At 40.7% G+C, this 27,998-nt stretch overlaps 1 protein-coding gene and 1 long non-coding RNA gene across 6 annotated transcripts; one reads left to right on the plus strand and one right to left on the minus strand.

Moving 5' to 3' along the window:
• Window positions 1–2,171: 2,171 nt before the first annotated feature.
• LOC121760302 lies at window positions 2,172–11,829 on the minus strand. Of its 4 annotated transcripts, none has more exons than XR_006041871.1 (3): window positions 11,628–11,829; window positions 5,816–5,896; window positions 2,172–2,366 (listed from the first exon to the last, which is right to left on the minus strand). It is a non-coding gene; the product is annotated as an uncharacterized LOC121760302 (long non-coding RNA). The 4 variants fall into 4 exon arrangements; XR_006041870.1 differs by lacking the exon at window positions 2,172–2,366 and adding an exon at window positions 4,389–4,426; XR_006041872.1 differs by lacking the exon at window positions 2,172–2,366 and adding an exon at window positions 4,389–4,426 and having other exon boundaries at window positions 5,812–5,896.
• Window positions 11,830–14,612: 2,783 nt separating this feature from the next.
• Window positions 14,613–27,712, plus strand: LOC121762052 (WAT1-related protein At3g02690, chloroplastic-like). Of its 2 annotated transcripts, none has more exons than XM_042157808.1 (7): window positions 14,613–15,223; window positions 15,305–15,352; window positions 16,107–16,229; window positions 26,041–26,190; window positions 26,817–26,985; window positions 27,075–27,135; window positions 27,311–27,712. In XM_042157808.1, exons 1-7 carry the CDS (start codon window positions 14,675–14,677, stop codon window positions 27,357–27,359), a joined length of 1,149 nt encoding a protein of 382 aa, XP_042013742.1. In that variant the 5' UTR covers window positions 14,613–14,674; the 3' UTR covers window positions 27,360–27,712. The 2 variants fall into 2 exon arrangements, with proteins under 2 accessions (XP_042013742.1, XP_042013741.1); XM_042157807.1 differs by having other exon boundaries at window positions 14,615–15,223; window positions 27,279–27,712.
• The last annotated feature ends 286 nt before the right edge of the window (window positions 27,713–27,998 follow it).

Genomic DNA, 27,998 nt, shown 5'->3' on the forward strand with positions numbered 1-27,998 from the left:
TATCCTTAGTAAGGGCGGTCGTTACAGAGTGGTATCAGAGCTTCGTTCTTTCGCTCTGGTCCGAGAGTCTTCTTTCAGTTTAAGTCTAGATTAGTACCCCTAGACTAGAAGTGTCATGAAGACTCAACATCCGAAGCATCACACTCAACCAAAAGAAAGTGAAGTATGTTTTAAGTTGTTGAAAGAATATGAAATCGATGATGATATGATATGAATGTATTGGCAAGAGTACGCATGTGTATGAAAGTTATGTGTGAATGTGATAATGTGATGATATTACTATGTGGAAACATGAGCATGAGTGACTTGATGTCATAAATATGTGTTATGTGTGAAAGTACTTTGACATAAGCATGTGAACATAGGAAGCCTTAAGATGATATCAAACTTGATGATACGTGACGAGCTTTAGATCTATCACAAATAACGAGATAAAAGATATTTTGAGGAAGTTGGTATAGAAAAGGAAGAATTATTTTTGTTGTGTGGAGAAAAGAACAAGTTATGAGTTTTGAAAGATTTGCATGGTGTTTGGTAAAAAAAAAGGGATTTTGAGGTTGATGTTTTGCAATGGTAATGACTAGTTGTGTTGGTGGAGTTTGATTGAGGAAAAATATTTATGTTGTGGAAAGTTGTTGGAAATTAAAAAAAAAGATATCTTTAAACTTTAAATGAAAGCCTATTAGTTCTTTTCTTTTGGGAAATTGAGATCTTGAAGTTAACAAGAAGTATGATGTGGTTATGCATAGCGATATACATTTATGCATGTTTAATTATGTAGTATGTGAATAACGATTTAAGTGATGGTTTGTGAACGTTGAAGTGTGAGGTATTTTATGAAAGTGCTGATAGAAGAAATTACGATGCTATGAACTTTGTATGCAAACATAGATGCTTGTTAGATCGAACGATATCGAACTTAGTTGTTACAACTGCAATATCACTTTTTCGAGTGATAAGACAAATGGAAATATGTGGCGTGAATTCGAACTTCATCGAAAAATTACAAATTCACTATTGTCTTCCTGAACGATAAGAATAAGGAGAATGCGGAGGGACTTTACATAAGATAATGAGCTCAAGAGGAGAAGGTGTGCAAATTGAAGAGAATTTCCGAATGAGAAAAAGTACGAGACAAGAGGATATGCCAAATGATGTAATCCTACAACGGGGAGAGAGATCATACCTGCGATCTGATAAGCTAAACATATTCTAACGTGGCGATGCGACGCAAACGACTATTATTGCGTGTAGAGAGCGCGAGTATAATTACAATGTTTTTAAGAGAATGGTTGCTATGACATGCAAGGAATATTATGAAGATATGGATTCCGACTATCATTTAGTGGCAATGACACGATGAATCTCAGCGTGGAATCCACAGTTCTTAGAGCGATGTTACCAGTTTCGGCTTGCGAAAGATGAACAAGGGAGTGCGACGTTAATAGCAGAATAAACTATTTTAATCAACAGTTCTTACTTGGATTCTAAGGAGTTATTTTTCAGTACCCTTCAAATTACCGTGAGCCCTTGTCTATTTAACAGCTTGTTTCACTCACTCTTTGCAAGTAATGCATATTATTTATTTTCCTCCATTGAGTCATAACTCACTTTCAGTTCTTGGAAAGTGGTGTTGCCTTCATAACTTTGGACACTTGGAATGAATGTAGTCTTCTTTGACTTATTATTTATACGAACAATATTTTGACTTTGTGAGCCTTTGCTATTGACCTTCATTCCTAAGGCTGCTTGCAGTTATGTCCTTCAATATAATCACGTTTCGCAGACATGTTTTCTATGGGATGTTCTTCTTCGAACTTTTGTTCAGCTTTTCATTTTGTAACCATGTCCGTGTCAAGTTCTTTCTTACAGAGTGAAATTCTTTTGGTTCAGTCCCACTATATGTATCATTTCCATATTAGAACTTTTCTTTCTACAAGACGAAGTTAAGGCCAACATTTTGTACCTTGCCTTAACAAATTTAATCCACTTGATTTTTTTCAAAAGTTCCTTTGACCTTGGTTGCCTTTCACAAACGTATGAACCCATTGATGTGATTTTATTATTCCATATTATGATTTTCGTTGAGCCATGATCAGTGCTGCTTTGTGACAACTGCCTACATTTCTAAATCCTCATGCAACTGATATTTTTGGCCGTGACATGAAATAGTTAGTGTCTTTAAAACGAATTGACATAGTTCCTTGAACAAAATCATTAATTGGCAGACAAGTAATCAGACTAATTAGTTAGCAAACATTCAAGCATTCAATACTTGCAAGAGACGAGACCTTTGTGGAGTACACACGTTCATGAGACTCATCAAGAATTATGTTGGTTGCTTGATCGAAACCTTTTAGAATTCCCTGCATGCAAGGTCATATTTTCAGTAAAATATACCCCAAGTTAATTTTCTCTATTTTGGCCTAAACATGAAACTTACCACAATATTGTAACACCAGTAAAAAAAAAGAAAAAAAAAATCAAATAAATCTAATTAAATCTTTTCCTAGTTGACTTGGTCAAATATATTTCTCTAAACCATATCACCAAACGATTTCCCCATATCTATACTCCCTAAAATCTCTCCAACCACCAAATCCATCAATATCTATCAGTTTTGCCTATATATATCCAATCAATCCCACGATCTTTCTACACATAAATTCAATACCAAGAAAAACCAGGAACTAAAATTTAGAGAAAGAACCGAGTTGGAGAAGAGAGTTTTCTGCCGCCTAAGAAGGTAATCACCGATCAATTCCCAGCCTTGATTTCCTTGCATTCATTTAGGATAACTCGAATTTTGGAGCATGAAATCTGTAGTATTTGGACAGTAGGTTCCGACGCATGTTTGACCGACCAAACGAACTCCTTTTTATACGATTCTTTTTTCTGAGTAAACCTTAAGGTGTCTTCTGTGTGGTGTGTGAATTTCAACCTATTTGGACGAAAGATGTATTTTTGGTGAATTTTTGAAGTTGACTGCGCAGTTCTGCCAGAAATTGTTTTTCTCGACCAGGGAGTTACGTTTTCGATTTGACCGACCTAAAAAGATTATTTTGATGTGAAATTTTAATTAAATGATATTTTATGTGTCTACTGTATTGTGGAAAAATTTCAGCCCCAACGGAGACCGGATGAATTTTAAATGATTTTTACAAACCAACCGCACAATTCTGCCAGTTTTGTTGTTAGGTGAAAATATCACTTGTTGCTAAGTTTTAATGAATTATATGATGCATGTATGATTTAAGAAGGTATCCTATGGCATGATTATGTGTAACACGTTGAGAAGTATTATGACATGTTTTTCCTTATGTTGATGAACGTTCGGGAATGGGCAATCTAAGAAAACGATGAAAGGAACGATAGGACATGCATGATAATTGTAATAATGGAAAACCTGATTGTGTGGTGATATTGACAAGGGTTGTTGCACGTACGAGGGTACCAAGAGTAAAAGGTTGCGTAAAGTCGTGATTGTGTGGTGATATTGACAAGGGTTGTTGCACGTACGAGGGTACCAAGAGTAAAAGGTTGCGTAAAGTCGTGATTGTGTGGTATAAGCAAGCGAGGTGGGCTTTCTTTTTAAATATGGGCAATGCCCCAAGTATATTTTTATGTGAAAATGATACGAATATTTGTCATGCCGTGTTTTGTTTTATTCTATGGAACCTATCTGATGTGGCTTTTGCCATCAATGGATAATCGAATTCGGGTCTGTCTAGGGAGTGAGTCCCTATTCAGGCTAGTGTACACCTATGGAGATCGTGAGCCGTCTTTTGGGTCGGCCGGTCTAGTGACTTGGAATGTGGCCACATTCCTTGTCATCAATGGATCAGATATGGTAGACATCTATGGGAAAATGACTGCAGTCACAAGTTTTTACGATGGAAATGATTTTAGTGTCTTGGGCGATTTCTAAAGTTAAAACCCCAAGGTCACTCAATGGTGGCATGATAAATACTTTTTATAAAATGTTTTCGGCATGAGTTTCGGCATGAGTCCACTGAGTGCATCAAGTACTCAGCCCTGCATTTCTTTTTAAAAATGTGCAGGTTGAGCGTGACGGGTGCGGTGGGTGTTGAGCAAGACCGTTGAAGAAATTTAAGTGTGTAGAATGTGTCATGTCTTCACACGTGGCATATTCCTTCTCTCAAATGCTTCCGCTAAGTAGTTGTTCTTCTTTTGAGTTCCTGTATCGTTGAGATAGTATTCATTTTGAGTTGTTGATTGTTGAGATACTCTGATTTTATTCGAGCTATTCCCATTTGTTTCGGGCTATGGTTGAGTTGTGTTGTTTACCCCTTTCTTCCCCGCTTCTTTAATCCTCCCCTAGTCGCGATCAACCGTGTTTTCTATCCTTAGAAAATGCGGGCGTGACAAATATTCCGCCCATCATTTGTGATAATTGAAATTGTTTCTACAGTAAAAAAAATAGAGAATAAAAAAGTCATGGCTGGTAGAGAAATAAACAACTGGAAAACACCTGTTGTGCCTAGAAAATAATCTGAGTCCATTTATACCGTCACCGTCACTGCAATTTCATGAAATGCTGATAGGACAAGCATATTCTAGAAAATAATCTGAGTCCATTTATACCGTCACCGTCGATATGAACGTCTTATCCAAAGTGAAATGGTTATACAATAGAGCAAACAAAGACTTTTGATCCACTTTTCACTCGGTCATCCCCTGCCTCATTCTATGGTTCATTTGGACGGAACGTAACAGCTACGTACATCGAGGAGTGAAGATGACAGCAGAAAATGTGTTCCAAAGAACCAAGACTTACTTGCAAAACATGATCAAAGCAGGAAAACTGGGAAGGAAGGAGTGGGAAGGATGCAACAATCTAGAGAATTTTGATACAACCACTTGGATCGAGAGGCCAACAAAGCTCATCAAAACAGTCAGATGGATTCCGCCGGACACGGGCTGGTTAAAGCTCAAAATCAAGGGAGTGTGGAACCGGGCAGGCGCAGGGGTGTGAGGAATTATCCGAGACGCCAGCAGCAACATTGTCCGAGGCTTTATTCGGAAAGTGACAGCCGCGTCGGCTCTTGATGCGGAGCTGCAAGCACTTTCCCTCGGCCTTGAGATGGTTACAGGTAGGGGTAGAAAAGTGTGGATTGAATCGGACTCTAAAGAAGTGATCTCCTTAATTCAACTCAACAAACCCGGGCCGGCACATCTACGACATCAAACGACGTTCATCCGAAACAAATTGAAGGAGGTTGTTGCCAAGTATTCCCACTGCTATAACGTCGGAAACAAAGCAGCGGAATATGCAGCGAAGCTAGGGAGTCCCGAGAATGGCCAGCAGGAATTTGACCGTGACACAGCCCCGGCGATGATCAAAGCGTTGGTAAGAATGGATCAACTCAACATGCCGAATTTCCAATTCCTAAGGCACTAGTAGGATGGTGAAGTTTGGTGAACATAGGCTGATCTTACTGTAATTTTTGAGGTGAGTAATTTGGTGTCACTCACATGTGTGCGGAGGGGACAACAAATTACTCCCTACGTGGGCTCTATGTCACTTTTGGGCATAAAACGTGTAAATGGTCTTTTATGATATGAAGGGATGAGGGACCCACGAACCCTTCACCACAATGGTGTTTAAAAAAAAAGGTTATGGCAGGAGGTGTACAAAAATTAAAATCATGAATCACCAGGATATAATACTTTCAGAAAAAAATAATCTTTCCAAGTCTATGAAAGCAGTTGCTAAGTTCATAGTAGAATAAAACAATTCAAAATTATTCAGATGATAATACAATACGTGTAGATGGAATAAGAGATTACATACGATCAACAAGAGTCTCTAGTCCAGCTCCAGTTGCCATCTTCTGATACTCGACAAAAAGCAAGAAAATGGCCTTTATGAGTTCTGCATCAGTGCAGATCATAACAACAACTCAAATGCATGAAGCACAAACTTATACACAACATTTTCCTTTTCACTTGGACTCTTAGAGTGATGTAATAACAGGGGAAATCCAAAAGTCTTAAATAAATGTACATTCTGCAAAAACTGAAGCTCCAAATGATATCCAAACAAGAGTTACATCCAATTAGATGGGGTATCTGAATTCAGAAATCTTTGATAACACAAAACTACCAATTTCTCGTCTAATTATTCCATTCACAGTCATAACAAGTTTGATTTGTTGGGATTTACGCACACACAAGGCTTTCACACACTCAATAAGATCACACACACACTCACTGTTGTATGAGATCACACAATGCAGAAACACACACACTCACACTTTGAGTATTGAAGATGATAATCTTGGAGAGAAACTGGAAAACTCTTTATTGATTGAACTCTACTCTAAACTACATACACGGTGAGCTATTTAAAGCTCTACAATCAAGTAGCAACTGCTACTAACTAACTACAAGAAGAATCAAGAAAGCAAGAAGAATAACCGCTACATCTCAGCTAACTAACTGCTGCTCCAACGGCTAGTTCGGCTAGGTTGCTTCTTCCTTCTCGGTTCAAGACCGAACTCCTTCCTCGGCTCAAGACCGAACTCCTTCTCGGCTTACAACCGAACTCTTCCTTCTCGGCTCACAACCGAACTCTTCCTTCTCGGCTAGTTCCAGCTCAAAGCCGAGCTTCCTTCTTCTGCCTTCTTCTTCTCGGCTAGTTCCAGGCTAGTTCCAGCTCGGTAAGCCGAGCTTACGCCGAGCTTACCGAACTCCTTTCTAGCCGAGCTTCTTCCAACTGAAATGAGCACTCCATTATTACAATTCTCCACCTGAGGGCTCATCTCAGTTCTTGCACAAACATTGATCAACTTCTTGCAATGATCAAACTTGTCTCTACCTAGAGACTTTGTTAGCATGTCAGCCGGATTGTGCAAGGTGTTAATCTTAATCACCTTCACTCTCCCCTTTTCAATCTCATCTCTAATGAAATGCAACTTTATGTCTATGTGCTTGCTCCTTTCATGAAAACCCGGATGTTTAGCCAAGCACATAGCTGAGCTGCTGTCACAATGAATCACCATTGTCTTTTGGTCAAAGCCAAAGTCAGAAATCACTCCCTGAATCCAAAAACTCTCCTGTACAGCTGCAGTGAGAGCTATATACTCTGATTCTGTTGTTGAGAGAGCAACAACACTTTGCAGACCTGATTTCCAGCTGATTACAGTTCCAAACATGGTGAAAAGATAACCTGTTTGGGACTTTCTGTTGTCCAGGTTTGCAGCATAGTCTGCATCACAATAGCCCTGCACAACCTCCTCAGATTCACCTTCCCAGCCATTGAAGACAATCCTCCAGTCCTTAGTTGACTTCATGTACCTCAATATCCACTTAAGAGCATTCCAATGCTCCTTCCCCGGGTCAGCCATGTATCTGCTAGTCACTGAGATAGCATGTGCCAAATCTGGTCTGGTACAGATCATAGTGTACATAACACTTCCAACCACACTGGCATAAGGGATAGCCTCCATCTCATCAGCCTCTTGCTTAGTTTTAGGGGCCTGCTCCTTTGAAAGCTTAAAACTCTGGGACAGAGGAGTTGATGCAGCTTTTGCATTTTCCATTTTGAATCTCTGCAAAACTTTCTCAATATAGTCAGTTTGCAGCATCCACAGCTTCTTGCAGCCTCTATCTCTCTGAATATGTATGCCTAGGATCTTCCTTGACTCTCCTAGATCCTTCATTTCAAAGCTTGACTTCAGATCTTGTTTAACTTTCTGAATTTCTGTCATAGAAGGCCCTGCAAGTAGCATATCATCCACATAGAGTAATAGGTAGGCAATGGGAGTCTTGCCTGCCTTCTTGATGTAAATGCAATCATCATATTCTGACTTGGAGAAGCCAATCTTCTTCATCTGTGCATCAAACTTCTTATTCCACTGTCTAGGACTTTGCTTAAGTCCATAAAGACTTTTCTGTAACAGGCACACCTTGCCTTCTTCTCCAATCTTCACATAGCCCTCTGGCTTTCCATGAAGATAGTTTCCTCTAGATCTCCATTTAGGAAGGCTGTCTTCACATCAAGCTGTTGTAGCTCCCAGTCAAGCTGATTCACCACAGCCAATAGGATCCTAATTGAAGTGTGCTTCACAACAGGTGCAAACACTTCATTGAAATCGATTCCCTCCTGCTGTGTAAAGCCTCTAGCCACCAGCCTTGCCTTGAACCTGACTCTATCCTTATCAGTGGTCTCAATCTTTCTTTTAAACAACCACTTACAGCTTACCAGCCTCCTTTCCTTACCATCTGTACTCAGCTTGGATTTGTCCACCAAAATCCATGTTTTGTTCTTGAGTAAAGACTCTATTTCCTCATTCATGGCTTCAATCCATCTTTCTCTATCTTTACTCTGCATAGCTTCTTTATATGTGAGTGGATCTGCGCCATCAATACTTTCAGCTGCACACAGAGCATAATACACAACATCAGAGAACCTTGTTGGTGGCCTTGTTTCTCTTCTAACTCTGTCCCTTGCAAGCTGATAGTCTCTGATAGAGTCTGATATAGACTCACCAGCCTGGTTGCCCTGAGTTGGAGCCTCTTCTTTATCTGAATCAGACTCACTCCCTGAGTCAATAACTCCACCTGCTCCTAGGCCAACCCCCACAGGCTCCACCTTGAAGAAATCACCCTCATCTTCATTGGAGTCCAGCTTATCTTTCAGGAATGGCATCTGATCCTCCAAGAACACCACATCCCTACTCACCAAGACCTTCTGCTTACCGGGCTCAATACACCAGAGCCTATACCCCTTAACACCCCTCTGATACCCCAACATAATACATTTCAGAGCCCTAGCTTCAAGCTTGCTTTGCCTAGCATGAGCATAGGCCACACACCCAAACACCTTGTACTTTGAGTAGTCACTATGAGCTCCATACCACATGTAATCAGGGGTTTCAGATTTCAGGGCAGTAGATGGGCATTTATTGATGAGATAGGCTGCTGTATACACAGCCTCACCCCAGAACCTGCTGCTCAAACCAGAACCAAGAAGCAGGCACCTCACCCTCTCTAGGATTGTCCTATTCATCCTCTCCACAACACCATTTTGCTGAGGATTACCAGGAACAGTCCGGTGCCTCTTCATACCCTTCTCTTTACAAAACAGATCAAACTCAGCAGACAAGAACTCTAGGCCATTGTCTGTCCTTAAGCATTTAACACTTCTACCCTTCTCTAGCTCAACCTCCTTACACCATATCTTGAACTTTGTGAGTGTTTCAGATTTTTCTTTAAGAATATATACCCACAACTTCCTTGTATAGTCATCAATGATAGCTAGATAATACTTTCCTCCACCAATTGAACACACCGGTGAAGGCCCCCAAAGATCACTATGTATGTAGTCTAAAGGGGCTGTAGAAGAGTGAATACCTGTAGGATAGGGTGCCTTCTTAGCCTTTCCAAGTATACACTGCTCACAGGGGTTCATCTTGTTGAAATCTCCAGAGATCAGACCCTTCTTGATGAGTTCTTTCAAACTTCCTTCAGCTGGGTGGCCCAATCTCTTGTGCCATAGCATTATGGAATCATCTGACACTGCATTGCTTTCTCCATCAACAGCCTTAGCCTTCAGATAATAGAGAATATGCTCTCTGTCAGCCTCCATCATCACTGCATCTCCAGATTTAACAAACAATTTTCCTTGACTCATCAATATGGTGAACCCTTTCTGCTCCAGCATTCCCAATGAGATGAGATTCCTCTTCACTTCTGGAATATACCTCACCCCAGTTAGGATCTTTATAGAGCCATCTTGTAGGCTTAGCTTTACCTTCCCTATTCCTCTGATCTGACAAATATGATTGTTTCCAAGAACAACCGTACCCGATGCTTCTTGAAGATCATGAAACCAGCTTCTATTGGGGCACATATGGAAGCTGCACCCCGAGTCCATTATCCACCTGTGACTGACCCCACTGTCACTAATATTCATAAGTTGAGCCGGGGGATCAGCACTCTCCACACAATCAGATTGGTTGTGTCCCTCAGAGGCCATCTTTCTCTTCCATGCATGACAATCTTTCTTCAAATGTCCAGGTTTCTTGCACCAATAGCAAGCTCTGGTTTCCTTCTGAGCATCAGAACTTGAGGGTTTAGAGCCCTCAAACTTCTTCTTGAAGTTCTGCTTCTTGAACTTCTTCACATTCAAGGCCTCTGCAGCTTGAACATTGGAGCTTGCAGAGCCTCTGTTGGCTGTCTTCTGGAGTTCTTTGGCCATCAAGGCTGAATAGACTTCTGCATAGGTGATAGGTTTATCTCTTCCATAGATAATTGCATCACTTAGCTGGTCATACGAGCTAGGCAAGGCATTCAATGTGAGAATGGCCTTATCCTCATCTGAAATCTTGACATCAACAGATCCCAGGTCATCAATGCTCTTGTTGAACTCCTCTAGCTGCTCAATGATGGACCTATCTCCAGAAAAACTATAGGCATACAGCCTCTTCTTGAGATACAGCCGGTTAGCCAAGGATTTGGCCAAGTAAACTTCATCTAACTTGTCCAAGATCTCCACCGCAGTCTTGGCTTCTTGAACTTCCCTCAAGACCTTATCTCCAAGGCACAGAATCACTGCAGAATGTGCCTTGAGCTGCATCTCCTCCATCTTTGCCTGAGCTTTATCATCAAGCACTGGAGCCTTTCCTTTCTCCTCTGGTTTTGCAAGAACTGCGGCCAAGCCTTGTTGAATCAAAACCGCCTTCATCTTCATCTTCCACAGGCTATAATCATTCTTGCCTGTGAACTTTTCTGCATCAAGCCTTGCTGCCATCTCTGAAACCGTTTGATCCTCTGCAAATCAGCTTCAATATCCCTTTCCCACAGACGGCGCCACTTGTTGGGATTTACGCACACACAAGGCTTTCACACACTCAATAAGATCACACACACACTCACTGTTGTATGAGATCACACAATGCAGAAACACACACACTCACACTTTGAGTATTGAAGATGATAATCTTGGAGAGAAACTGGAAAAACTCTTTATTGATTGAACTCTACTCTAAACTACATACACGGTGAGCTATTTAAAGCTCTACAATCAAGTAGCAACTGCTACTAACTAACTACAAGAAGAATCAAGAAAGCAAGAAGAATAACCGCTACATCTCAGCTAACTAACTGCTGCTCCAACGGCTAGTTCGGCTAGGTTGCTTCTTCCTTCTCGGTTCAAGACCGAACTCCTTCCTCGGCTCAAGACCGAACTCCTTCTCGGCTTACAACCGAACTCTTCCTTCTCGGCTCACAACCGAACTCTTCCTTCTCGGCTAGTTCCAGCTCAAAGCCGAGCTTCCTTCTTCTGCCTTCTTCTTCTCGGCTAGTTCCAGGCTAGTTCCAGCTCGGTAAGCCGAGCTTACCGAACTCCTTTCTAGCCGAGCTTCTTCCAACTGAAATGAGCACTCCATTATTACATGATTCATGAACCAAAAATTATAAATACCAATCTAAATCGGGAACCCTAGCCATGCTTCATATATTTGCCGGTACTTTGCATAGAGAACATGTGAAATTGCGTATCAATCCAAAAAAGCTAACAAATGAGAGAAAAGGCAATACTTCGTTCCAACACCAAACGAAAAGAATTTTACAATAGCTTCGTTAATTTATCAGCATTTTACCTCGAGCCCCTGAGAAAATAGAAGCCAAGTGCACAAGAAAGTAGCAATCAGCAGCAGCCGATGGAGTGGTATGGCAGGTTTGAGCAGCGAAAAGAGCAACAACTTTCTGAGGCTTCAGGGCGGCGGCGGCGCTGATGCTTGCGGTGGATGCGGCAGAGTTCACGTTAGATGTTAAGAGAGGGAACTAAATCCATTGCTTATTAAAAACTTCATTAATTTTACTTTTTCAATTTCTTTTATCTGAGTAGTACTACTCTCTTTGTTTCATGAAATTTCCTTTTTGATTTAATTAAAATACATTTATTAAAATCCTAAAATTTACATTCATATACTACAAAATATTCATGTGTTTTCTATTTTGACCCATTAATTGAAATTAGCACTATCTATTTATTTTTGGTGAATTTTGTATAATCCACTAGATAAGATAGTAATATCAAGATAGAGAATTATAAATGGACATTTCTAATTGTTTGATATCATATTTAAGCTTAACTCAAAGCACTAAGATAAGGGCCCGCCTCAATCTTGCCAAAATTATAACTTTAATCATGTTTATGTAACCCACCAATTTGTCAAGTTAAGCCGCTGTTATTTAAATAATTTCTTTTCTAACAAACAACAACGAAAAAATCTTATCTCGGTATATCTTGACATAAAACCCGTATTTCTTATCTTGTTTTACATATCTTCTCAGGTAAATACATAACTCAGGCAAAATGTTTCACTTTTGTTTCATATTAGTACAAAAAGTTTGAAGTTTATATAAATCATACAAAAAGTTTCATTCGTATTTCAGATTTAATACATTCCGTTATTTTTGTTTAACCGACGTTAACTCTTTGTCTATGTGATGCACAAACCATAAAACAATGATGAATTTTTTTGTACCAATATGAAACAATGATAAAAATATTTGTACCAACATGAAACAATTATGAAACATTTTTTACTTCATATAGACAAAGAGTTAACACTGTTTAAACAAAAATAACGGAATTTACTAAACTGAAACACAAATGGAACTTTTTATATGACTTATTTAAACTTCAAACTTTTTGTACTGATATAAAACAAATATGAAACAATTTGTATGAGTTATGTATTTACCCCTATCTTCCCATATTGGGCCACCTTTCTTATCAAACGGTCCTTAAGACTATCTTTTAGATGGAGGTAGTAGTACATTTTAGTGAAAATTAGACAATATATGTAATAAGCTCTAAAATTACATTTTTATTGTAAGTGAAAAAAATGCATATTCCAAATTTAAATCATTAATTAATTATTGTGGCCTAATTTTTTTTCAAATGTGTTTGGTTAGATATTGTCAACAGTTGCGTGTGGCTTGGTGTGTGGGGTTGGTTGCATTGCTAGAGCTAGACGAGCTAAGGTTACCTTCGTAAAACCAATTAAAAGAGATTTTCGTTGAATAACGAATATATTTCAAACATAGGGTTCAATTTTAAATTAATTTTTCTTACGAAGTTCACTTGCATGCCAGCGAATAGGCATTACGTTGATCGTCCATTGGTGGAGAAGGTGTGGGGCGCATGGAGGGACAACTCCCCCTCACATTACTCGTCTCATGAATAGGTGGGTGAAGGAACGCTTGCAACAATGTCCAATGTCCGATCTCTATCTTAGAACACGACAAAGAGATTGCGTTGTACATGCCTTATAATAATAATTAAACGGCCGACTTATTTCCCGATTTTGACTATTTTTATAGTATTTGTTTATATTTGGTGTTCTTTTATTTTCTTTTCATATGGCTCTATGTTATCTTATTTGTTAAAAATTTATTGCTAGTACTCTTATGTAACTTAATTATAGATCAATTTCACTAGTATATTTATTTTATTGAAATTTCTTAATTGTATCTAGTCATGTCAATTAGATTAGTTCATCGGATTTATTATCAGTTTTATACTTTTATTCTAATTGCATGTTAATTGTGGTGAAATTTTATTATATAAGAAAATTTTCAGACCTAATCTTACACATTTAGTTTTGGGCTAGCCAACATGCTTGTTAATTTGATAACTTTTTTATAATTAATCAATTTGCAGTCTTGGTTAATATTTGTGAAACTAATTCAATTAAATTTTTGAAAATCACCTATGACATCATTGGAAACATGGAACTGCAATATATTCACAATAGTTGGAACATGAGATGAAAGGGTTGCCGATAATCAATTCTTGGATTTTGCTTGTGACGTAATATTTGGGAAACAATTTGTGTGCATTCAAATTCAATAAACGATGTATCATCTTAAATAGAATTCACTTAATTTTCAGTTAAACTAAATATACAATTGAAATTTCTGTATCACGTTTAGAAGTTTAAGAAAAAGATATCCCCATTCCCCATAGTCCTTATCAATTATCTTATTTTCTTACTTGCGCATGATTTCTATCAATTATTTTATTTAATTTTAATGGAACTCATATTACATTAATTTATTTTATTCATAATTCTTAATACCTAAGTGTCACATTTAGTGTGGGCACGAGTTAGAAAAATGAGTTGAGTAAGTTACTGGATTATGAGTCTCACTTTTATATATATTAGTTTCATAATAAAATGTGAGTTAAATTAGTTGGTGGAATGTGGAGTCTACTTACCATTTATGGTAAAAGTGAAATGTGACTCTTATTATGAGACGAACCGAAATGACAAAATATGACACTTATTGTGGAACAAAGATAGTACTATTAAATTATAGTTTCTATCTTATAGAAATAGACTAATTGAAGATACACGTATAATTTATAAAATAAGAGAAAAGGAAAAAAAATAATTAAAACAACGATGATTCATAAATAATAAAAAAAAATGAGAAAAAAGTTTATTTCATATTTTATTAGTATTTATTTATTTGAGTGAACAATTCAATTTAACAACGATCTCAGATGGATATGATTGGTGATCACCGAACATGAATCGTGTGGGCATACGCATATCCACATATATTAATCACACTGTGTTATGTAAATAAAGAGGTTTCATGTCCATGACAAACTCTCACTGTATCACACAAAATGGCGTGGAATTGCTGTTGTAGCTCTACCTTCGCCGTCACCACCGCCATTTACGCCGCCGCCAGAACTCCCAACACCTTCACAATTACTCTCCAGAGGCGGAATGCCTTCTCGCAATCGATTAGGAACCCTATTAATCAAATCGCTCCGTCCAATTTCTCAGCGAAGAGCAAGGCCACAGAATCGGAGTTCAAAACCGAGTCCAACGAGATCGACTGCATAGGCACCGGGCTGGATGTGGAATGCGTGATCAGTGAAGAATCGGAGCAGGTGAGAGGGGAGGCGAGAGATACAGCGTCGGCGTTGGTTGAATTGGCGTTGGAATGGGGGCTTCTGATATCGCCCTTCTTCTTCTGGGGAACGGCCATGGTGGCAATGAAGGAAGTTCTCCCTAAAACGGGGCCCTTCGTTGTGGCGGCGTTTAGGCTAATTCCGTCGGGGCTCTTGTTGGTAGCCTTCGCCGCTTCCAGGGGAAGAGCTTTGCCTTCCGGATTCAATGCTTGGCTCTCCATCTCAGCTTTTGCTGCCATTGATGCTTCCTGCTTCCAGGTCCCTATTTAGTATCCATTAAATCAGAAACATAGATTAGATTGTGTTTTTTGCATCCTCACTTTGACTCACCGCGAGCAGGGTTTTCTCGCTCAAGGATTGGAGAGGACGACTGCTGGTTTGGGCAGTGTAAGTTGGATGATTGTTTTTGCTTTTCCTTATAATGAAATTGTTCATTAAGTTGCACATTGTCATATTAAGTCGGATATATGGAATCTACTCAACGAAAATGTGGTTATTGGATAGATCATCATTAAACCAATTTTCTTCAATCTGTACAAATTTTCTATTTCAATGGACTACTATTTTTGGCAGTGCCTTCTGGAGGTGTCACATGGCTCGAAGCTTAAATGAATCACCTTGGAAAATGTTTTCATGTATGCTTTCCATGATGATAGAATTAAGATCTTGTTTTTCAAATATGATGTTGTTGGGGTGATAGGACGGTTGAGTTTATAAGATGTTAGTAATTATAAATCTGTAACTGTTATAACTAAATATAAGAGGTTTGCCAACACAATATTTATTGCTAGTAAAAGTTGGATCCTCTTATTTTCTGAAAAACAGTTAGCTTTGTATTTTGGCATACCTTAAATTGTTCTAGGCCATACTGAAGCAGCTTGTAAGCTCTAAACCATCTTGTAAGTTGTTTTGAAGAGCTCATAAGTTCATCGAAACAGCCCTTGAAGGGGTAGGTTCTAGCTACTTGTTATATCCTTGTCAGTACTGACATATGGAAGGACATGTGCACTTGTAGCCATATTAGAACCTTGCTCTACAGATGTTATCCGTGAAAAGATTCACTAGAGATGCTATATTCTTTTTTGTCTTTGGAATAAGCTATTAATATTTATTTAACAAGGTCTTATCCAATGTGTTGCAGGTAATAATTGATTCTCAACCTCTAACCGTGGCTATTCTTGCATCCTTATTATTTGGAGAATCAATAGGATACATTGGAGCAGCTGGACTAGTCCTTGGTGTTATAGGACTTTTACTTCTTGAGGTAATGATAAAGGTTCCTTGTGAGGGAAACCTTCCATGTGCCCAAGAAATACCCAAAGCGGTGTTTGATTTCAATTTTTTTGTGTTTTCAAAGATAAAGTAAAGATAAGTTGAGCTAGCCACAAAAACTAAACTCAAAATGGTTTTGGATGGAGAGAAAGAAGGTGAGAAGAAAGTGTAAAGAAGGAGGAATCCTCTTTGAGGACCTATGACCTCCCACAAAGAGATGTGGGCAACCCTAGGCTACTTTCACCCAAAGCAAACACTCCATTGGCTCCACATTCATGACTACACAACCATAAATGCATACCTATACTTGATTTAGCCAAATGAACATAAAACAAGCAACCTACAATGTAGGAATTTGGATAGAAATCTCACATGGGAGATGCTCTCAAAGGAGTCTTCATAATAACATTCATCAAAGTCTGCCCTTAAAGTCTTACAAAAAGGATATTTATAGTTAGGGTTGGAAACCCAAGAAAAGGGCTAAAAACACAAGGAAAATCGGATGTAAAAGTTGAATCGCCCGGTCGGGCGTTTTGGGAAAGTGAAATCGCCCGGTCGGGCGAACTTTCTGGATTCGGCGCTGCTTCTTCAAACGCCCGGTCGGGCGTTCTGGGATGGTGAAATCGCCCGGTCGGGCAAACTTTCTGGACTGTGGACGATGCTCAGCGCACAAACGCCCGGTCGGGCGTTCTGGGATGGTGAAATCGCCCGGTCGGGCGAACTTTCTGGACTGTGGACGATGCTCAGCGCACAAACGCCCGGTCGGGCGTTTTGGAGGTGTGGATTCGCCCGACCGGGCATTCCATCTGCCTCCTCCATTCCCCTCCTAATGAAGTTTGAAACGCCTTCCCGAAGCCTTTGTCTCATTGATCTCGTGACGGGCCTTCCGGGCAGCTTAAGGGGAGTCGTGGTCGGGTCAGCCCGGGCCTTGGACTTCCCGTTTATATCATCCTCTCCCTCTTGAGAAGGATTTGTCCTCAAATCTGGGTCGTCCCCTACAAAATCAAACGGGCTCAAGTCAGCCACATTAAAAGTACAACTCACGTTATACTCACCGGGAAGATCAATGATGTAGGCATTGTCGTTCACACGCTCTAGGACCATAAATGGGCCATCCCCTCGCGGGGCAAGCTTGGATTTTGCTTTGTCGGGAAAACGTATTTTCCGAAAGTGTACCCAAACCCAATCTCCGGGGTTGAACAACATTTTCTTTCGCCCTTTGTTCACCCTTTGAGCTACTTGTTCCCCCATCTTGCGGATTCGTTCTTGCACTCGAGTGTGCAAGTCTTGTACAAACTTGGCCTTCTTCATCCCACCTACATCAACCATATAAGACAAAGGCAAATCGGCCGTGGACAAGTCCAACGGGGTGAGTGGATTGAAACCATAGACAACCTCAAAAGGAGATTGTTGGGTGGTGGAATGTATGGTCCTATTATAAGCAAATTCGGCTATAGGCAAACATTCTTCCCAAGAAGTTTTATTTTCAAAAACCAAGGCACGGAGAAGAGTTCCCAATGAGCGGTTTACGACTTCCGTTTGACCATCCGTTTGGGGATGTGCGGTGGTAGAGAAAAGAAGTTTGGTGCCCATCCTACCCCAAAGCGTTTTCCAAAAGAAACTCAAAAATTTGACGTCTCTATCACTTACAATAGTTCTCGGGACCCCATGGATTCTTACAACCTCCTTGAAAAATAAACTAGCAATGAATTTGGCATCACTTGTCTTCCGACATGGAATGAAGTGAGCCATTTTGGAAAACCTATCCACCACCACAAAGATGCTATCATTTTTCCGAGGAGACATTGGGAGACCTAGAACAAAGTCCATGGACAAGTCTACCCAAGGATGTGTAGGAGTAGGCAAAGGGGTGTAAAGACCATAATTGTTAGATTTAGACTTGGCTTGCCTACACTCTAAGCAACTACTACAAAACTTTTCAACATGCTTCTTCATGCAAGGCCAAAAGAAATGCTCACTTAGTATGTCAAAAGTTTTAAGCAACCCAAAATGACCCATTAGGCCCCCTAGGTGAGCCTCCTTAATCAACAAGTTTCTCAAAGAGCATGAAGGTATGCACAACCTATTCTCTCTAAAAAGATAGCCATCCAACTTATAGTATTTATCAAAAGCACCTTTTTCACAAGCTCCGTAAATAGAAGAAAAGTCATGATCATGCTCATAAAGGTCTTTAATAAACTCAAATCCAACATATTTGGAGGCACACATAGTAAGCACACGCTTTCTCAAACACACGGTATCACTCACAAGTAAAGTGCCATCATGCAAGGTCTCAAAAGGCTTCCTAGAAAGAGCATCGGCAACCACATTGTCCTTTCCCTTCTTGTACCTAATGACATAGGGAAAAGTCTCTAGGAAAACACTCCATTTAGCATGCCTTTTATCAAGTTTATGTTGACCTCCTAAGAACTTAATAGACTCATGATCCGTGTGTATCACAAACTCCTTGTGCATCAAGTAGTGTTGCCAATTCTCAAGGCAACGGACTATAGCATACAACTCCTTGTCGTATGTGGGGTAGTTCAATTGGGCTTGATTTAGTTTTTTCCGAGAAGTAAGCTATGGGCTTACCCTCTTGCATGAGAACTCCCCCGATCCCCACACCACTTGCATCACACTCAAGTTCAAAAGTTTTATCAAAATTGGGGAGTGCTAGTAAGGGAGCATGCGTGAGGTCATTTTTCAAAGTACTAAACGCTCTCTCTTGCTCCTCCCCCCACTTAAACTCAACATTTTTTTTGACAAGGTGGTTCAAGGGTGAAGCTTTTGTGGAAAAATCCCTAACAAACCTCCTATAGAAGCTAGCAAGGCCATGAAAGGACCTAACCTCACTCACATTCCTAGGTGTTGGCCATTCCCTAATGGCTTTCACCTTTTCCTCATCTACCCGCACTCCTTCCTTTCCCACAACAAAACCAAGAAACACAACTTCCTCAACACAAAAAGTGCATTTAGGCAACTTGGCATATAAAGTATGCATTCTCAACACTTCAAGCACATTCCTAAGATGACTAGCATGCTCTTCAACACTACGACTATAAATCAAGATATCATCAAAATATACCACCACAAATTTCCCAATAAAAGGACGAAGTACATGATTCATCAAACGCATGAATGTAGAAGGGGCATTAGTCAAACCAAAAGGCATCACAAGCCATTCATATAAGCCAAATTTGGTTTTGAAAGCGGTTTTCCATTCATCTCCCTCTTTCATGCGAATTTGGTGATATCCACTAGCCAAATCAATTTTAGAAAAACATATAGAGCCACAAAGATCCTCTAACATGTCGTCTAACCTAGGTATAGGGTGTCTATATTTGATGGTGATTTTGTTAATTGCCCTACAATCTACACACATCCTCCAACTTCCGTCCTTCTTAGGTACAAGAATGACGGGTACGGCACAAGGAGATAGAGATTCACGAATTAGACCTTTGGCAAGGAGTTCCTCGACTTGCCTTTGTAGCTCTTGTGTCTCCTTGGGGTTCGCCTTGTATGCGGCCCGGTTTGGGAGTGATGATCCCGGCAAAAGGTCAATTTGATGCTCGATCCCCCTCATGGGAGGGAGTTCACTCGGGAGTTCTTCCGGGAATACATCTTCAAATTCCTGCAACACACTTTGGACAATCAAAGGATACGGGTCAAGGTTAGTAGCTAAGCACAAATCCTTACGGACCACGAGGAGAACGGAGGGGTGATTGTTTAGTGCCCACCCAAGGTCGGTTTTACTAGCTATCAAACATTCCTTTCCCCCTCTTGTTTGTGGGTGCTCTCCTTTGGGCGCTTTTATTTTTCTCTCACCACCCCCACTCTCACTTGGCTTTTTTAGCTCACATTCTTCTACTAGCCTTTTTTCCCTATCTCTCTCTCTTTCCTTTTGTAGATGTTGGCTAGCCTCAAACACGGCACTAGGTAGCAATGGCTTCAAACGAACCTTCAACCCGTTGAGCATGTAGAAATACTCATTCGTGAAGCCATTTTTGTAGGCCCTTCTATCAAACTCCCATGGCCTCCCTAGCAAAACATGACATGCCGTCATAGGAATGATATCACATAGGATGTCTTCCTCAACTTCTCCAATCTTCAATGGAACTTTGCATTGAGCCTTCACCCTCAACTCTCCGGAGTCCCCTAACCATTGCAATTTGTAGGGGTTTGGGTGTTTAAGTACCTTCAATCCCAACTTGGCCACCAACCGGTCACACACCACATTTGTACAACTCCCTCCATCTATGATGACCAAGCACGTCTTGGACTTCACCTTACACTTCATATGAAAGATGTTGCACCTTTGCTCCTTATGCTCCTCAAGGTTGGGTTGTACATTGAGCATTCGGAGTACAACCATAGCCCTTAAGGGTGTATCTTCTTCTTCGCCACTAGAAAAAGCTATGTCGGTGTCCGGGCTCACTTCTTTAGTGCCCACACCCTCCCCATCTTCTTCATCTTCCTCACTATACACGCTACCATCTTGCCCGATAACCATTACCCGTTGGTTTGGGCACTCGCGTGCATAATGGCCATACCCCTTGCACTTGAAACATTGAACCTTCTTGTCTTCCATAGGGGCTATAGCTTTAATAGGTTGAGTACCCGGTAGAGCCTTCGCGATCGGCCTCCCTTGGGTGTTTGGATTGGCCATGTTTTCCACCTTCTTGCCGGGAGCACTCCACTTGCTAGTCCCCGTCCCTCCGGTTTGGCTAGACGCCCATTTAGCCCGGCTAGAAACCAACTCCTTACTTTGCCTCTCAAAAGTGTCGGCAAACCCAATCACCTCGTCCAAGGAAATTCCCCTCAATGCCTCCACTTGCACCTTGTGCTTCAAGTTGATGTTAAGGCCATGGATAAATCGATCTTGAGTCGCCTCTTCTCGCTCCTCCACCCCTACCTTGCTCATCAATGATAGGAGTTCATAGTAGTACTCCATTACGCTCTTCGTCCCTTGCTTCAAATCTTGAAACTCCCCTCGAAGTCGGAGGAAATAGGACTTTGGTACAAAGGTAGTCCTCATGAGCTCACACAACTCCGCCCACGAACCCACTTCCCCTCCCCTAACCATCCTTCTCCTCCTCATCGTATCATTCCACCATGTATCCGCATTGCCACGAAACTCGGCTATTGCCACCTTCACCTTATCACCTTCCAAAAAGTTATGGAGTGAGAAAATTTTGCTCATTTGTGACTCCCATTCCAAGTAGGCCTCGGGATCAAACTTGCCGTGGAACTCGGGAAATGTGTGCTTGATAGACTTGGTGGGATCATCATACCGCGGCTCCATCTCCTCCTCATAGTTTCTATATCTTCCATGCCTACCATTCCACCCATGGTGCCCCATGTTTCCATTTCCTCTTCCGCCCATCATGTTCCCGAACCTACCATTCCTATTCCCATTCCGTCCTCCTCCTTGTCCCCCGCGCCCCCCATGATCGTACCAACCATATGGCTCTTCCTCTCCATTACTCCCCTCGGAGGCATCATGATGTGTGTGATTGCTCCTAGGGGTGTTTGACCTTGATAGTCGCACGGCCTTCAAAGCGTTGAGCTCGTCGTGGAGAAAAGTTTGGTTTTCATGGATGGATGCTTGGTTCACCTTGAGTTCCTTCAAATCCCCGAACATAGCATCTTGAGTGACATGCATTGTGGTTTGGCCTTCTTTTAGATCCCTCAAATCCGTCATAATTTTTTCCATCAAGTTTTTCAACTCATCCCCCGCCACACTAAGACTCGTGCTCGCACCCGGTTGCGGATCCCCCATCGTGGTGGATCTAGTACGAGGTGGCATTCACAATGGTACCTACAATAAGAAATAAAAAAAAAAACTAGGATCTAGTCCTAAGGGTTAGTAAAATCCACACTCACACACACAAGAAGGGGAGATTTTAGTAAGAACTCACTTCCCAATTGGTAATCCCACCCCCAATTCACTCACCAATGTCACTCGGAAAAAGGCTTAGAATATAGTGAGGGCTAGGTTCACTCACTCTCAATATCCAACTTCCAAAATGCAAGCGCTAAGACAAATCAATCAAGGTATACACATAGGCAATATAACCAAGCAAGTAAGGCCAATCAAGCATGTGAAAGTAAGGTTCAATGCCTAAGGAAGCTAACAAACAAACTTAGTTGAGCTGAAAATTTATGTAACTCTTGGCTGATCTTTAGGAAATTTTTTTGATATGGCTACCCAACCCCAAAATTGATGAAACTTGGTAGATAACAAGATTAAAGGGTTTAGAAAGAGGGAAAAATATCCCCAATATAGCAGGTTTTCGAGAAGACCCTCGATTTTACGTTTTCCCCAAATCTGTCAAACTAGGGCACAAAACAGGGCAGCAACTTCACACATTAATTTGACCTATCAAATGATAGAATTTTTGGCTGAGATTTTTCAGGACAATAGTTCATATATCAAGGTTCATGCACACCAAAAATCAGCTCAATCCTACAACAATTGACCAATAAACAAGCAAAGGCTAAAACAAAAGAAATAAGGAAAAACAAGGAAAATGAAATTTCATAGAGGTTTAAAATCAAACACTTGGTAGGCACCTAGGCTCTAGATACCAAATGATAAAGGTTCCTTGTGAGGGAAACCTTCCATGTGCCCAAGAAATACCCAAAGCGGTGTTTGATTTCAATTTTTTGTGTTTTCAAAGATAAAGTAAAGATAAGTTGAGCTAGCCACAAAAACTAAACTCAAAATGGTTTTGGATGGAGAGAAAGAAGGTGAGAAGAAAGTGTAAAGAAGGAGGAATCCTCTTTGAGGACCTATGACCTCCCACAAAGAGATGTGGGCAACCCTAGGCTACTTTCACCCAAAGCAAACACTCCATTGGCTCCACATTCATGACTACACAACCATAAATGCATACCTATACTTGATTTAGCCAAATGAACATAAAACAAGCAACCTACAATGTAGGAATTTGGATAGAAATCTCACATGGGAGATGCTCTCAAAGGAGTCTTCATAATAACATTCATCAAAGTCTGCCCTTAAAGTCTTACAAAAAGGATATTTATAGTTAGGGTTGGAAACCCAAGAAAAGGGCTAAAAACACAAGGAAAATCGGATGTAAAAGTTGAATCGCCCGGCCGGGCGTTTTGGGAAAGTGAAATCGCCCGGTCGGGCGAACTTTCTGGATTCGGCGCTGCTTCTTCAAACGCCCGGTCGGGCGTTCTGGGATGGTGAAATCGCCCGGTCGGGCAAACTTTCTGGACTGTGGACGATGCTCAGCGCACAAACGCCCGGTCGGGCGTTCTGGGATGGTGAAATCGCCCGGTCGGGCGAACTTTCTGGACTGTGGACGATGCTCAGCGCACAAACGCCCGGTCGGGCGTTTTGGAGGTGTGGATTCGCCCGACCGGGCATTCCATCTGCCTCCTCCATTCCCCTCCTAATGAAGTTTGAAACGCCTTCCCGAAGCCTTTGTCTCATTGATCTCGTGACGGGCCTTCCGGGCAGCTTAAGGGGAGTCGTGGTCGGGTCAGCCCGGGCCTTGGACTTCCCGTTTATATCAGGTAAGCATCTTCAAAGTGTCTACATTCCGGGCTACTTATTCTTCCTTATTCTGAAAATCTAGTCCTGCCGAATCATGAATTCTATAGTCAATGATAGATTAGACTTTTGCTATCCAGAGCATAATAATATCCAAGTGAATTATATCCACACTACTCATTTCTTGTCATATGTGCAAGAAGCGTTTCCTTTTCATAGTGGATTTCCTTGAAAACGTAAGCTGTTCTGCATTTTGGTATGATTCAATCTGGATACCTATCAAGTATCATCTGGAAAATATGGATACCAATCAAATGTGTGGACACCAGAAGTCCTCCGTGCATAGCTCCTCAGCACCCTTTCTGATAGGAGTAAAGGCTGTCACTCAATTAATCAAGCATGAAAAGAGCTTGACAGAATATCTAACTCACACTTTGGCTGATATTATTAAAATAGAAGGGAATGAACAAGAACGGAAGTAACAAATGATAAAAGAAATCCTCCGAAGAGGCCCAAGATAATCCTCCGCAGAGGCCTACGAGATAACTCGTCCTAAACTGATACTTTCCAAGCCCCCCCCCCAACCAATCTGCCAAGAATCTCACTATTTATAAATGATTTAATGCAGCAAAACTAATAACAACTTAACAAGATTGTCTATTTCTTCTCCCATATCTTCTCCATTAGGTAGCTGAACAAACTAACCACTCAACTAGATTTGTGGGCTACTATCTCTCTTCCATTATCCGTATCAACTGCCTCACCCTCAAAACAGCCTTGCCCTCAAGGCGGAGGTCAAAATGGAAACCAAGTACTTTGTCCGGTGGAGGTTCAAACTCATGCTGTCGGGTAGTAGCCAGAGCATTGAACCATAGAAGATGGCCAACTATATGAAGGAGTTGCAGCCTATCCAGATAGGAGAATGGGGTGCCTGCTGATGAGAATAGAGACCCCAGAAAGGAAACCGCCATAGGCGTGGACTTGTGGGCAGCGGAAACTAGACATCGCAGCAGGGAGAACAGAAACTGAATCTGCAAATTATCGGGGTTGGCAGACAACAGAGGTGCTGTCATCATGGCTGTTGTCCGTGGAGTCGATGAACCCATGAGTTTGGTATGGTCAGCAGTAGCCGCAGAAACTAAACGCTGCAGCGGAGTCAAGAAAGGAGGTTGAAACTGCAGAATATCAGGGCTGGAGGTGGACAACAGCGGTGCTGTCACCGTTGATAGTGTAGGTGGAATTGCTGGTGAAAGTGGACTGGTAGGAGATGGTAGAGGCACCAAAACTGGAGGTGGAATGGGCAGTTGCACTTGCAAGGGCAGGGGCATGCTATTGATCTCTTTAGTATCGATATCAGTGTGGATTGCTGACGTGGTAATAGTTGGTATCTCCTTGCGAACAGCAACACTCTTGGGTTTCCATCCTTCTGAATCACCAAAACGGCGCAACAACTCTTGCGCGAATTTGTCCCACGACAACGAAGAACAACGCATGAGGAGCAATTGTAACCATGGTATTGCTGATCCGGATATGGCGCTGATGGCTACGTCGACACGTGTATGCAAAGGTGTCTTGTTGATGAGGAAATATTGGTTTGCCCGTGCAAGCCAGGCAAGAGCCTCAGATCCATCAAACTTTGGAAACGTCATCGTTGGAGACACAAAAAACTCTCGAAACTCCAACATGAAATCCTCAATCTGAGAACTCAAAGCTTTGATTCGATCTGTCGTCTTTTGCATCTGCAATATAGCCTTCTCCAATCCAACCACAGCAAGAGTGGCTTCTGTCCCGGAATTAACCATCGTTCACCGCACCAAATTGATAGGAGTAAAGGCTGTCACTCAATTAATCAAGCATGAAAAGAGCTTGACAGAATATCTAACTCACACTTTGGCTGATATTATTAAAATAGAAGGGAATGAACAAGAATGGAAGTAACAAATGATAAAAGAAATCCTCCGAAGAGGCCCAAGATAATCCTCCGTAGAGGCCTACGAGATAACTCGTCCTAAACTGATACTTTCCAAGCGCCCCCCCCCCCAAATCTGCCAAGAATCTCACTATTTATAAATGATTTAATGCAGCAAAACTAATAACAACTTAACAAGATTGCCTATTTCTTCTCCCATATCTTCTCCATTAGTTAGCTGAACAAACTTACCACTCAACTAGATTTGTGGGCTACTATCTCTCTTCCATTATCCGTATCACTTTCCCTGCTAAATTCTGCAAAATCACTATTGCAGGTGGTCTGATCTTCAAAGCTGCACGTAATCTGCAGGTACCTGCGCTTGCTTTTGATGCTAATAACTTTTCCCTGTGGGGAAGTGGGGAATGGTGGATGTTTCTTGCTGCACAAAGTATGGCCATTGGTACCGTGATGGTCCGTTGGGTCTCCAAATACTCAGATCCTGTAATGGCTACTGGATGGGTAAGTTTTACTAACTTGTATGATCAATATTTGAGTTTCTCATCACTACACATCTAGTCCATATATTTAATACAATTGGTTAGATGTATGGAGCTGTTACGCATTGTTATATTGAGTTTTAAACTGATGTTGGAGGCATTTGACACTGGTATATAGTACTCCCTCCGTCCCATAGAAGATGTCACACTTGTGGGACGGCACTAGATTTTAGGAGGTTTTGTTTTCTGTGTTAAATGGAGAGAGAAAATATAATTTTTATATTAATGTGAGAGTGAACTTTTTCCAAAAATGGAAATGTGACTATCTTTTGTCGGACAAACTAAAAAGGAAGTGTGACATCTACTATGGGACGGAAGGAGTAACATTTACTTGGAATATCCTCTACCCGTAAATTTTTGTTAACTAGCAAGCATGCGTGAGGTCACCAAAATATATAATTGCAGCGAACTTCTGACCTAAGACTTCTAGGCATACCTAGAATTTGTAAGACCAAGTATCACTACAGTGTCTGAACCTCAGGAAGGAGTTATTCGCTATTAGTTGTTGTTTATTGAAAGGATGATGCGTTATATCATCCAACCGGCAGTGATGCATTTTTCTGAAAATATGTCCCAAACTAATTACAGCACATGGTTATCGGTGGCCTCCCTCTTATGGCAATCGCCATCCTTAAACATGATCCTGCACTCTCAAGTTTTCATGAGCTTACGACAGGTGATGTTTTGGCCCTTCTTTACACTTCCATTTTTGGTAGTGCAATCAGCTACGGTGTCTACTTCTACAATGCTACAAGAGGTAACTGTGGGACTTGTCTTTCTTTGGCTCTTAAGTACTGTAATGCATTGACCAGTGAATTTGACTGGCCATCTTATATTGCAATTCAGGTAGCTTGACAAAGCTCAGCTCCCTAACCTTTTTGACTCCAATGTTTGCATCACTTTTCGGGTAAGAAATTTAACACAGCCACGATTCTGTTGTTTATTCTTGTATGTAAAACCAAGTCGCAAGAATATCCGACTCATTTATCAAAGTTCTCCTTTCGATCATCATATTATTAGCACGTTGATTTAGTTTGGCTTTAACTGCAGTTTCATATATCTCGATGAAACTTTCTCACCAGTGCAACTGGCTGGAGCAGTGGTAACTATTGCAGCAATATATATGGTTAACTACAAAAGTGAAGCCGAGTGAAACGTGCTGTTTATGTACGGTTATAGTATGTGAGAAACGTACTCGTGATTGGATAGGCGTTGGTCGTAGCCAAGATATGTTTATCCCAAAAGGAGTACATGATGGAGAAAGGAGGTTCAAAAACAATGGATGCATTTTCATTGTGTATTCAGATGGCTTATTATGAGAAACCAGAATACAGTTTGAAATGTGTAATTAGGCTGATGGTGTCACCAACATTGAGGTTTACATAACTAGGTTTGTAGATAAACGTTATCAGCAAATTAATGTTGAAAATTATTCATCATTTGTTTGAACATAGAATGTGATGATAATTATTACCAACTCTAAACTCCTCTTCTCCAGTTCTCTCATACGCAAAAAAATACTGAAGCAGGTTTATATTTTTATTTATAAGTGAACTTCAAATTTTTAATGCCTGTAAAATGTGCTTTGTGAAATAAAAATACATTGATTTTCAATTATGTTTCTTAAAATATGAAAAGATAGATTATTGTCAAAAAAATTGAAGTTCAATCTATTTATTCTTTACTTTTTTTTTCATCTTACCGAATTTTAAATTGGAGATATTGACGTCTAATATTACGAAACTTTTTCAAATATTTATTCTTTTCCAC

Source organism: Salvia splendens, chromosome 13, assembly GCF_004379255.2.
Source record: "Salvia splendens isolate huo1 chromosome 13, SspV2, whole genome shotgun sequence".
Lineage (NCBI taxonomy): Eukaryota > Viridiplantae > Streptophyta > Magnoliopsida > Lamiales > Lamiaceae > Salvia > Salvia splendens.

Excerpts from the sequence above, each read along its gene's own strand:
- LOC121762052 (XM_042157807.1), top strand. The coding sequence starts at position 14,675 with ATGGCGTGGAATTGCTGTTGTAGCTCTACCTTCGCCGTCACCACCGCC. Across the intron at positions 15,224-15,304 it reads TTGATGCTTCCTGCTTCCAG|GGTTTTCTCGCTCAAGGATT; the intron begins GTCCCTATTTAG and ends CACCGCGAGCAG. Across the intron at positions 16,230-26,040 it reads TAGGACTTTTACTTCTTGAG|GTACCTGCGCTTGCTTTTGA; the intron begins GTAATGATAAAG and ends CGTAATCTGCAG.